General features: G+C 39.1%; 1 protein-coding gene across 1 annotated transcript; it reads left to right on the top strand.

Moving 5' to 3' along the window:
- Positions 1–907: 907 nt before the first annotated feature.
- parp10 (poly(ADP-ribose) polymerase family member 10) lies at positions 908–12,191 on the top strand. The gene is made up of 11 exons (XM_040122380.1): positions 908–1,016; positions 4,366–4,541; positions 4,788–5,030; positions 5,142–5,369; positions 5,458–6,482; positions 6,655–6,867; positions 8,981–9,107; positions 9,179–10,174; positions 10,938–11,071; positions 11,146–11,320; positions 11,408–12,191. The coding sequence occupies exons 2-11, from the start codon at positions 4,367–4,369 to the stop codon at positions 11,704–11,706; spliced, it is 3,615 nt and encodes a 1,204-aa protein (XP_039978314.1). The 5' UTR covers positions 908–1,016; position 4,366; the 3' UTR covers positions 11,707–12,191.
- The last annotated feature ends 1,238 nt before the right edge of the window (positions 12,192–13,429 follow it).

Below are 13,429 nucleotides of genomic sequence, written 5' to 3' on the forward strand. Positions count from 1 at the left end.
GTAGGGTCCCATTAGGGTCTCATTCAGTCTGAGTGTGTTTATAATACAATCATTATATATTCAAAGTTGAAAAGTCAATACTTGATCCATCATATACAGTGTAAGCTCATAATATTATATATAGGTCATAGTGCATGGAAGTCTGTCGGACATGCGGCAATTGTATGTACATTACAAAATCCATTCAAAGAAAGAAAGAAAGAAAGAGAAAAAATCTGAACACCTTCATTTCTGTGACAACAGGACAAACTCCATTTGCTGATGAAGATCATGTGATATGATCAAAAGCTCCAGAAGAGCTGCTAAACAGACCTTGTGATGAGAGTTTTCCAACTAATAAATGTAGTATTATATCAGAGCTGGAAAGTAACTAAGTACATTAATTGAAGTACTGTACTGCAGTACATTTTTGAGGTACTTGTGCTTTACTTGAGAAATTGCATTTCCTGCTACTTTCCTGCACCACTACAGCTTAGAGGCACATAATCAACTAATAAATTATGATGTATTATTATACTCTAGGCTCAGATTTTATTGATCCCTGGGAGTGAAATTTACAGGCTACCAAACACTAAATAAAATGATTCAAATTGGCTCAAAATTTACCAGCGGCAACATTAAAGAGATGTAGACCAAATGCACCAGTAGTTATAATCCAATAACACAATGTACATTATTCTGAAACGGGCTATTTTGCACAATGAGTACTTTTACTTTTGGTACTTAATAAATATTTTGGTTTATATAAAGTATTAATGCTATTAAGGCTAATACACTACCTAATAATGGAACGATTCGTTGATATATCTTAGTAAATGCAGGCGTTCTAGATATTACCGCTGGCACTACAGCGGCCGCGATGACTTACTAAACCGGTTGTTCGCCTTTAACACTTGCAGGCGATGACGCCACCCGCCGTTCCACTAGCGGCACAAAAAGCGGAAGTCACCGGAGCGTCCGCTTCGACCGGTTTGGACGGAACGGATTGAGGAGCAGATGTATTCCTCGTAGCACAGGTAAGTACTGCCCCGAAAGAGTCCGGGTCTGTTGATTTTGTCCGTCCTGTCGTCAAAATGTAAATCCTATTTTCCCGACATGCTACGGCTTCAGTGTCTAAACATGGCAACTGTAGCTACTGGTTTCACTTTCAAGTTGGTAAAATGACAGCGCAGATACGAACATGAACTTCTGCGCAATAAAAAAAAAAAAAAACAACAAACAGGGCTACAATGACTCCCTTTGAAAAAGCTGTTAGGAGAATGTTTCGTGTAGGGAATTAAAAAACCCCACTATGACGTTTTGGTCCTATATATTGTAGGTGTTATGAAGGCCGAGGGTAGCCACATTTAGTATTGTGTAGGCCATAATCATTGATATGACAGAATACTTTCCAAACTCTCTCCACTTGCACGTGAAGAAATCCTTACATTAGCTTCTTAAACACATTGCACACAGAAGTGTTTCTGTTGTTTTGCTTTAAGTTTAAACAGAACTATATCTACTAATGTACAGTGCATTCAGAAAGTATTCAGACCCCTTCAATGTATAGTTTTTACTGACACTTACTTACTGTACAACATAATTACTTTTACTGAAGTACAGTGCATTCCGAAAGTATTCAGACCCCTTCACTTTCTTCACATTTTGGTTTGTTCCAGCTTTATGCTAAAATCCTTTTAAATTCATTTTTCCCCTCATCAATCTAAACTCAATACTCCATGAAGACAAAACTGAATTTTAGAACTGTTTGCAAATTTATTAAAAAGTAAAATATCACATTCACATAAGTATTCAGACCCTTTGCTATGACAGTTTACCTCAGGTGCCTCCCATTTCTCTTGATCATCTTTGAGATGTTTCTACACTTTCATCAGAGTCCACCCGTGGTAAAGTCAATGGACATGATTTGGAAAGGCACACAACTGTCTATATAAGGTCTCACAGCTGACAATGCATATCAGAGCAAAAATAAAGCCATGAGTTCGAAGGAACTGCCCGCAGAGCTCAGAGACAGGATTTTGTCGAGGCACAGATCTGGGGAAGGCTACAAAAAAAACTGCTGCATTGAAGGTTCCCAAGACCACAGTGGTTTCCATACTTCTTATATAAAAGAAGTTTAAAACGGCCAGGACTCTTCCTAGAGCTGGCTGCCCAGCCTTGGTAAGAGAGATGACCAAGAACCCGATGGTCACTCTGGCTGAGCTCCAGAGATCCTGTGTGGAGATGGGGGAAACTCCCAGAAGGATAACCGTCACTGCAACACTCTCCAGAAGCCTCTCCTCAGTGAAAGACACATGAACGCCCACTTGAAGTTTGCAAAAAAAGCACCTAAATGACTCTCAGACTGTGAGAAACAAGACTCTTTAGTCTGATTCAACAAGATTGAACAATTTGGCCTCAATTCTAAGCATCATGCCTGAATGACACCAGGCAGTGCTCATCACCTGCCCAATACCATCCCAACGGTGAAGCATGGTGGTGGCAGCATCATGCTGTGGGGGGGTGTTTTTCAGTGGCAGGGACAGGGAGACTGGTCAGGGTTGAGGGAAAGCTGACTGTAGCAAAGTACAGAGATATCCTTAATGAAAACTTGTTCCAGAGCACTCAGGACTTCAGACTGGGCTGAAGGTTCCCCTTCCAACAAGACAATTGCTTAGGGACAGCTCGGTGAATGTCCATGAGTGGCCCATCCAGATCCCTGACTTGAACTCAATCAAACATCTCTGGAGAGACCTGAAAATGGCTGTTCACTGACGGTCTCCATCCAATCTGACAGAGCTTGAGAGGATCTGTAGAGAAAAATGGCTGAAAATTCCTTAATCCAGGTGTACAAAGTTTGTCTAGTTAGACCCAAGAAGAGTCGAGGCTCTAATCGCTGGCAAAGGCTGTTTAATTAAGTCCTGAGTTAATGGTCTGAATACTTATGTCAATGTGATATTTCAGTTTTTACTTTTTAATAAATTTACAAACATTCCTAAAATTCTGTTTTCGCTTTGTCTTCATGGTGTATTGAGTTTAGATTGATGAGGGGGGAAAATGAATTTTAAAGATTTTAACATAAAGCTGGAACAAACTAAAATGTGAAGAAAGTGAAGGGGTCTGAATACTTTCTGAATGCACTGTACTAAAGTAAAAGTAATTATGTTGTACAGTAAGTAAGTGTCAGTAAAAACTATTGAGTGTGTTTACAAGTATCCTGGTTATGATCAGGTTTTTGGAGTATGCTGGTTATGTTTTGTACATGTAAACCTCATATCCTAGTTTTGAGAAACCTGGATATGCTGCCTGGAAACGCCAGCAGAAACCAGGATACTTATCCAGGTTGCTGATCATTATCTTCCAGGCTAGCAGGTGTCATCAACCAAAGTTGTGCACTAGCTAATATTATGATGAATTATGTGATCTTTTCCATATGTTTAGGGATTGCCCAGAATTATACTTTTTAAGGTTTAATGGCATGTTAGATTCAAGCACCATTATATTAGATTAAATCAATACAAACTCATGTAATATGTTTAATATGGCAATTTTCTGTTAAACTGCTTGTGGATAGCCCAGAAACTTTTGACTCTTATGTGGAAGTATGTTAAAATGTAGTAGTAAATAACCAGTTAAATCACATGTAATTCAAAACAGCTAAAAGACAGGACTGAGCTGCTGGACTGCTGTAATTGAACAGTGTTGTTTGAATGGAATGGGCAATATGCGCAAAATCAATGTTGCATTAATTATCGCAGCATTATTTTCTAATTGATATGTTCAGATTTTTTCTAAAGTATTCAATTTTTTGTTTTTTTGTTTTTTGTTTTACCACAGTAAAAAATCTTACAATTTTCCAAAATACATATGGTCGTAAGAATTAAAGATCTCAGTTTTTGGTACAATTTTAAGTATCATTCATGTAAAAATGAGAAACTTATTCTTGAACATTTTGACACATAGTGTTATATGTAAGGCTGCATTTTTTACATTATGGAATAATCTTCCTTTTTTCTCATTTTGATTAATTCTCAATCATTTGGGCTATAAAATGTCAGAAAATAGTAAATAATACCACATCATAATTTCCCAAAGCTCAAGTAATCACATTTAAATGCTTGCTTTGTCTTTTTTTAAATTTTTCCCCTCTGACCAACATTTCAAAACCCAAAGATGTTTAATATAGCTTTAAATTGAACATATTTGAGTTTTGAAATGTTGGTAAGGGGGGGAGTGCATCCTCACATTTGAAAAGCTGGAGTAAGCAAATATTTGAGAAAGTTGCATCTTCAACCCAGGCAACAACAAGATGTAAACAAACACTTGGGACATGTTAGAACCATTTTAACTGACTAAGACCTACCTGAACGTGTCTTTATTTTTCAGGATGCCAGTTAAAAGCCTGGAGGAGAGGATGGTGGAGGTGCTGCTGTTGCCTGAAGGAGTGGATGAGGAACTGCTGTTTCTGTACTTTGAGAATAAGCGGCGCTCTGGGGGAGGCCCACTTGTCTCTGTGGAGAAGAAGGGTGACCGTGCCATATTGGTATTTGAAGACGCAGAAGGCAAGTAGAAACATGGTGTATTTGTCTAGGACATTTTGCAAGTGTGGTCATATATATTTATATTTTTGATTTGTTAGCCTTTGACATGAGCTGGTTTCAGAATCTCCAGGTCCTTTTATTAAAAAACAAAACATATTTATTAAAAAGTTATAAGAACAAAAAATTCATAAATGGAGACAATGCAGTAATTTGCCACTAATTCTCTGTATGCTAATTCTTTTATTTCTGTTCTGATCATTTTGACAGCTGCAGCCCAGGTGCTGTCTAAAGGGAACCACGTTCTGCATAATGTCAAGCTGAGTGTTAGAAAGCCTGCCTCAAAGGACCAATGCAGACTGCTGCTGCGGGGGCTCAACCCCAACACCATAACTGAGATGATAGAGCTCTATGTGGAGAACATGATGGGGTTGAATGTGACAGACTACACCCTGTATCCCTCACCAGGGAGAGATTTCATCCTCATTCACCTCAGCCAGCCCTTCTTGACAGGTCTATTAAATGCACTTACTTTCCATTTTTCTCCAAATCATACTGATCTTTCCAAATGTTCAGGTTGTCATTTTCTTTGATGGTACTGTTTAATATGTTTTTGCTGTACAGATTTCCAAGACCTTAGTGCAAAGATCTCCAAGAGGAGATTAGATGGGGCCATCGTAACACTTGAACAGATTGAGCAAACTGACTCTGTTTTAGTGGAGAATCTGCAGCCTGGCACCACTCCAGACCTGCTCGCTCTTTACTTTGAGAGCAAGCAAGGTGGGGATCAGAAAGTGAAGGTCACCATGCTATCAGAGGGTACAGCAAAGGTGTCCTTTGTCAACCATGAATGTGAGTTTTGTACTGTACAAACTTTAAAACTCATTTTGCACCATTAAGGTTTTCTTAATAAACAAACTGTCTGTATTTCTTGTAACAGCTTTGGGCCCTGTGCTGGATCACCAACACAAACTGGACGGTGCTAACATTGTAGTGAAGCCATACTTTGACTTTCTTCAACTAACAGAAAGCATAACATCAAAAAACGTTGGAAGTGGAGGGCTAGATATGACTGAGAAAAACTCAGAGGATCTGAGTGATATTCAGATGCAGACCAGTCCTCCCATGGTGGTCAATGCCAGCAGCCAGCCCTCCTCTCAGACGACCTCAGAGCCTCTTTCTGCCCATGAGTTGGTAGAAGAGGCAGCAGAGAAAGTTATGGAGGATCAAACGGAGGATGCGGATACACCATCAAGCCACATTGCTGTTGCTGACCCAGTAAAATTAGCTTTGTTTCAACTTAGCCCCCTTCGACAGAACATTGAAAACGCTGACCCAAATTTCACCATCCAAATTAAAGATGATGGTGTGCAGATCATAGGAACTGACAGACAAAAGTTGGAGCAGATAAAACACACCGTCTTGGACTTAGTTGACAATATGGCTGAAACTCATTTCACCCTCGAGCCAGAAAAGGCTCAGTTCCTTGCAAGAAAAGATGTAAAGGAGCGACTACTTCAAGATATGAATCAAACTGAGTTGCCCACTATGTACTCTGTATCAGATTCTAAAGTTGTGGTAACAGCACTATCCCAGGACTCGGCTCACCAGGCATGTAGCTTTTTAAAATCCCAACTGTGTCACTTCAGCATACCGTTGGACACACAACATGAGTGCATGTTATATTGCAGAGAATGGTCTGAGTTCCTGCAGGCTCTGGGTTTCTCCTCTGTAAAGGTGTCAGAACGAGGAAGGAATATTGATGTGTTGACTCTGAAAGGGATGGAGAGTGAGAAGCAGACTGCAATCCTGCAGTTTCTTTCTACACCCATTGAAAGGGAGACCGTCATCTCTATGGAGCCAGGCATGCTGAAATACATCCAGATCCATTGTCATCAGCTGTTGGCTGACATGGACCAAGTGTCTATTTTTCCACTGGAGGCCGAGGACGTCTGTGGATTAAAGGTATGTGGTGCATCAGTATTACATGTCGAAGCAGAGATGTTTGACTGCAATCGTGTAAATATCATTGGTGATGGAATGTTTGGTTTTGAAGCTTAAGTTTTATTCATTTCTCTCCCAGTTTTAGAATAGTTTTTGTTTCATCTTTCGTCATATTTGTGTATGTACCTGATAGATCCATGGCCATGCTGTTGCTTGCCAAATGGCTGAGGAGGTGTTGCAAGGCGTGGTCTCCTCTATCTGCACCAGAACCATCACAGTAAACGCTCCAGGAGTGGCCCGGTTTTTAGGTGAGGCAGAGTGCAAGCACATCCTGAATGAGATGGAGTCAAAGTTTCAGGTCTACATCAGCCCAAAGCACACGCCCTGGGAACCCCTGCCTCACCAGGTAATGTACCGATGGAACAAAGCAAAAGTTTTGTTATCTTTGGTGTTCTCCTGTCTGTCTTTTTGAAGCCATGATATGCACCTTAATTCTTCCACATTTTCTCTCAGTTGGTCAGTTATTCCAGTTGTCATTTATCTGACGAGCTGTCTACCTTGAAACTGTATTCAGTATAGCCTGAGGCTGAGTTTACCAGCGTCAAGACAGAAGTATAACCCTGATGTTTACTCTTTTTCCTGAACAAGTTCTGTCTGCTGAATGCTTTCGTTTTGCTGAGGTTTTTTTTTTTTTTTTTTCCCTTTTTTCCCTCTCCCCTTACTACTTGGTTTGTTGGCAGACTCTGCTCATGGTCCACACATATGAAAAAACAGTGTATATGTTTCCAGTAGTCCCAAAGATGGATTTTCCCTCCACAGGCACACCTCTATGCGTCTCATTCAATTGACCACATGGCAGCTTACAAAAAACATGAATGAGCTTCTAACTTTCTCTTTGAGCGGTTATTTCACAAGGAAATCTAGCCGAAATCACAGCACAGCCGTTGTCTTTAACTTATGTAAATGGTGATTTTTGTCAGAAGACATCGTGGTTATAAAATGAGGATTTGAGCACTACAAAGCAGCAGCTTGGAAGTGACTGCTGGTTAACATGTCGTCTTAATGGGCCGCATTTCGGTCAATACTTGTTCTGTTGTCTCACAACAGAAGCAAAAAAACATGTAAATGAGAACACCTTTATTGGGAACTGGGCTGTATTTTAAAATACTGTATATGTGAGCAGAGACAGTAGGAGAGAAACAAACAGATAAAGGGTGGTCCCTCCATATACTATGTTTTGACCTAGTCTTATTAAGATTGATGAATGCAATTTCTGACCCTACAGTTACTGGTTTCAGTCGGTGCTTGTAAGTTATAAGAGTCAACTTAAAAAATTCAAAATTAGTTTGAGCTGTTACAGATTTATTTTTGTCAAAAAATCATGGAGGTTCTGCGATAATTCAGTTAAAGTATGAGGAGTGAGGACTGTTGAAACACTTCCTTGTCTGTGAATACAAATTCTTGTTTGAAACTAACGTCTGACATGTTGAATTAATCTGCTGCAAAACAGCAAGCTTTTAAGGAAAAAAAACTGCCATATTTACATAATGTTTCTTACAGTGTCATTTTGTTTGTGGGATTGATTTGTTCTAATATTTATTTTCAGACTACATAGCATGTGAATGTGATGCTTTCCTGCAGCTCACTCTCCAAACACATGTCATACTGTGGCTTTACAGAGCTTTCTTGCACTCACTAACAAGGAAAAGTTTTAAAAAAACAATCAGTTTTTTGTGAAAAAGGCTTATTTGCTTTCTTGCTGAGAGAATAACAGCACCTGGGCAAGAAATAGTTTAGCACATAATTACCTGGAAAACCCCAATTTATTGTTTTTATCCTGTGGTATTAAAAAAACAAGCTCTAATGTATTAAGTAGATTGTTTGTTTGTTTTATTGTAGTTCTTGAACTCCAGGTACACCAGCCGTCAAACATGCCTCAAGCTCAGCTGAAACACTTGAATCACACTCTCACTGAATAAAATGAATAAACAGAAGCCAATCATTGTGACGAGATATCATCAGACAGCATGTGTGGCGAGCTATGGAAATACAGACATGCTGGGTTTTAAAAAAAACTAAACAAAACAAAGTCATTCTGCCTCGGTTTAGGCAGCACTTTGTTAAAAAAAATCTTCTGAACATATCCAAACACCCTTCGCACAAATACTGAAATTGTTATTATTATTCAGTTTATATAATTCTCCTTAAAGCCAAAATGTAGCACTTTGATGTTTTTTTTTTTTTTTCTATTTTTGCTATCTTCATAATAAAAAGTCCTAAAACTGGGTCAAAAAAAAAAAAAAGGTCAGCAAATTTAAAGTATTGTTTCCTACTAGTTAATGGCCAAAATTTTGCAAAACCACTGATATGGCCCTTTTTAACATGCAAGAAATATTTATTCCAGTTATAGTAAGCATGAAGTTGGAATCTTCTACTTAACATGAAAATTTCAAGTAATTTAGGTTTCCCTGCAGCAGTAACATTTGGTTTTAACAAAAACATTGTATTTTTTATTCCAGGACATTTTTGAAACTGCATGGAGGATGATGTCCCACAAAAACTTTCAGAAAGTGTTTATGGATGGTCACGCACAGGATTTACAATCAGATTCAATAAAAACTGATCAGAATGGAGCTTCTGACAGAGGTAATATCTCTCTCTTTATTCATTTATCATATTCTTATGCAGTTTCAAAGAATCTGTTTACTTTATTGTAGGTCTTTTAGAGGAGGCAAAGAAAATTGTCTCAGCCATTGATGAAAGACTCGAGGTGGGTGTGTCCAGTTCAGACCAACTTGAGGACATGGATAACATTGACCTGTACACAGCAGAGGAACCGACCAGCCTGACAGACCAGGACTATGATGTGATAGCTGTCGATACTTCCCAGTCCTCAGCTGAACGGAACACAATGAGTGGGTTAGCCCAGGACCTTTCTTGTAATCTGGAAGAAGCAGCCCAGCTGTCTTTAGCTATCCAGTACTCAATGGAGTCAAGCTGTTGGTCCCAGGAGGATGAGGAGGAACAGTTGAAAAAAGCCTTGGAGCTGTCCAGGAAAATGATCCAACACGACACCACTTCTAGTGGTACTGACAAGAGCCCCCAAGTGGATCAGCTGGAGAAGGGCATCGATGTGTCCTTAGAGGATGCCATCAAGGCAGCCAACACCATCCAGATAGTTGTGTTTGCAGGTTATAATTGTGATCTAATTCGGGTGGACATAGCCTTTGGGAAGAAGGTCACCCAGAGACAGGTCCAGGAGAAACTGGAGCACAGGAGCGTTAAGAACATGTCTGAGTACCACAGTAAGTGTTTGGAAATGATCAAGAGGAAGCATGCAGTCGAGATTCAAGTTCAAGGTACCATAATCACTGTATCTGGATTCAGGGACTTTGTGACTGGAGGAATGTGGGATGTGAAGCTGCTGCTGGAGAAAATCACCAATTCTGCATCCAAGCAAGAAATCCTGAGGACTGTCCAGTGGGTGCTGCATGACCCTGCCTCCTCAGACACGACACCATACTCACCTGATGCTACAGTATTCATCGATAACGCTTGGAAGATGAAGCTGAGAAAGGTTGACATCTTGCTAGACAATCAGCCCCACATTATTGACTTTGAAAAGATGCAAGAATACAACATAGCTTCAGGGAAATCTACGAAAATTTCCAGGAAGCTGCTCGATTTAGTGGATTTGGATGAGGACGTAACAGGTAAATGAAACTTTTGTGGTCCAGTGCTTTAAGTATTCCGCAGAATGATTCTTCTGTGTATGGAGCCCCACAACTGACAAAATGTAGTAAAAGAATTGTCAGACAAGCCGAAAAATATACCTGATTGCAGCATTTTAGCCGGCACGTTAACACTAAAAAAGATAGCTAGCTAATGCAGACACCATGCTTCTGTCTTCATAACATAATCTTTTCAGTTTTGTCTTTTCCTTTTCTCATCTTCATCAAGGTACACAACTGAATTAAGTCTTGGACTTTTACTAAATTCTTAAATTTAGTGTTTCCTTTCTCATAATGTCGAACCAAATTTAAAGTCTCTATTTTTAAAGTCTATTTTCAGTGGAAAGTAGCTAAAGCCTACTTGCCAAAAGGTTATTAACAGGAAAGTAACTAAGTTGGCAGCGCTGCCTCTTAGTTAGCCTTTATGAGCTAAATTTGGTAGCGTTAGCTTGCTGGCTACAAGGCTTTGGCTACTTTTACCGTAGAATTTATACAGTGATACTACGGCAGTATGCAGTACAGTACATGGATTATTACATTATAAGATATCTAAATCGTAGTGTTATTCATTGACATTCAAATATATTTTTGACCTGTCTGATAATCTCTTACTGCCTTCTGTTAGTTTTGGGTCTCCATATCTGTGTTGATAAATGATATGAGTGATTAAAAAAGCAAAATCCAATGGAAAAACTCAAAGATTCAGTTTTTATAGTTTCTTTTTATTTATTTATTTTTTAAACAGAAGAGGAATACTCTCTGCTGTCAAACCTGCCAGAAGCAACCAAAGTTGATGAGGAATCTGATGAATTTCAGAATGTGGTGAAGAATTTCTATGAGACCATGCAGGAATACCACAGCAAGATCAGAATCATACAGGTGGAAAAAATAACCTACATATTTTGCAAAAAATTATGTTTTTTGTCTGTAATAACATGGAAGGTTTTCTCCAGGTGCAGAAGCTCATGAATCGCCTGCTGTACAATCAGTACAAGTTAAAGAAGGCAAGCGTACTGCAGCGTGCCACGTACCCAGAAGTTGAACGGACTCTCTACCATGGCACAAGTGAGAACTGTGTGAAAGAGATATGCGTTCATGGATTCAACAGAAGCTTCTGTGGAAAGAATGGTAGGTTTTGGGATACTCTTCTGCTTTTTGACTCACTTTGTGTCATCTTGGTTTATCAGCCTCTGACATCAAGGTTTCTCCCCACAGCCACCGTCTATGGCCAAGGGGTGTATTTTGCTGTCAACTCTGCGCTGTCTGTTCAGGATCAGTATTCACCCCCAAACCCAGATGGACACAAGTTTGTTTTTGTGTCAAAGGTTCTAACAGGAGACTACACTAAAGGTTGCCATTCAATGAAGACCGCCCCATTGAAGGAGACTGGTGACATTCCCCTCAGATACGACAGTGTGACAGACGACATTACCAAGCCAGCAATGTTTGTCATCTTCAATGATACGCAGGCTTTTCCACAATATCTCATTACATGCCAGAGAATCCACCGCTGAAGAAACTGATTAGCTGTTAGATAATAACCATAAAATTTGGAGAAAGGACTGCTTTTGTTTTAATGTTTTGCCTTGATTAAAAAAAGTGCATTTGATTTATAAAGGGCTAATGTGTTACAGTGTACAGTTGGTATTTTTTTTTCTTTGATCAAAATTTGATTAAGTGTTTTTCTGTCACTGTAGTTGCTGTACTTTCAGTTTTTAAGTTTGGTCAAGTCTGATCAAGAAAACCTCAAACAGCAGAACTCAAAAGACATTTTAATGAAATAATTTTAAATATTCCCTTTCAGCACAATAAGACTCATCGCGTCAGGTCTTTAAATATGTGTGACACAGTTGTTATTGCATGATCTTTTACTTGTAATAGTCAGTTTTGTACTTGTTGGCAGTGATCAGACACTTCAATGTTTACTCACCTGTGGTTGTAATTGTGATTTTTAAAATCACCCATAAAATCATCTGTTTCTTGCTAACAGTGCTGGAAATGCTGTTATCTAACTGTCTCTACTGGTATTAGGTTAATGTGATCTATTTTTTTTCGCAATTCATTAGTTTGTACATATAGAAAGTTTGACTACCTGAATATGCCCTTACACGTATTTCATATATATCAGGTTGAGTTGTATTAACTGCTCCTAAATGCAGTTAAATTAACTACTTGGTTGGTATGTTAGAAAAGCAGCACTCCCAGGTCCACCAGGTTTTGTTTTTTTTTAAGTTTCAAGCTACAGTATCACCACTTATAAATTTTATGCATTGCAAATCTATCACATCTGCTGTGCACTCACAAGGAATGTGTATTATTTTAATAAAACAAAATAATCAGAGTTAAGCCTTGTGTACCATGTGCAAAATGTGATGGTGCTTGATTCTCATATTCCAGTTCCCCTTTTTGTTTCTTAAAATGAGAAACCATTAGATTCTGTGGAATCAGCCAACGGTGAGCATCAGGGAGCAGGAAATACACTTAGTTGATCCCAAAAGAAATTAAGGCATCCAACATCTTAATACGACACACTATTAGATACACAATAAAAATTTAGCCTGTATAAAGTAACTCCACTATACAAGACATAAGGTACTAAAAACTTGAACTACAAAGTCCTGTACATAGGGAATTGTTGATGCAGTAGATAAATAATTCCGATAAATATTTAACAGTGCAAAACATGATTGTGCAGTGACTATACATATAGTGTCTTGGAGTGCATAATAAGAAATGCTAATATAGCCAGTGAAATCTAGCAAAATAATCGAGAACATTAGTCCTAGCAGTCACCTGCCCCCTGGGAAGAGCTGAGGAGTCTAATGCCTCTGAGGACAAAGGGTGTCCTGACTCTGTCCGCTGAGCAGCTCTGTGACGGCAACCTGCCAATGAACGCACTCCTCCGCCTCGTCATGATGGTGATGCAGTGGGTGGCTGCCATTCTCCACGACAGACGGCAGTTTGCACAGGGTCCTTCTATCTGCCACCATCAGCAGAGGGTCCAGCTCCATGCCGACCACATAAATCAGCCGTAAATATAACGCGGTACCGGGCCTGTGGTGTCACGACTGTTATAGTCTGAGTAATTTGACATGACATTTTTACACACTACAGCAAGCTCTTAATAGGGATGTGGTTAGGTTAAAAGAAAATGTAATTTTAATGCTGTCTTTTCTAAATTAAAAAAAACAACAGTGAAGCAGAAAATTGTGCTTCGGATGACAGGTACACTTTTTA

This window comes from Xiphias gladius, chromosome 24 (genome assembly GCF_016859285.1).
Source record: "Xiphias gladius isolate SHS-SW01 ecotype Sanya breed wild chromosome 24, ASM1685928v1, whole genome shotgun sequence".
Classification (NCBI taxonomy): Eukaryota; Metazoa; Chordata; class Actinopteri; order Istiophoriformes; family Xiphiidae; genus Xiphias; species Xiphias gladius.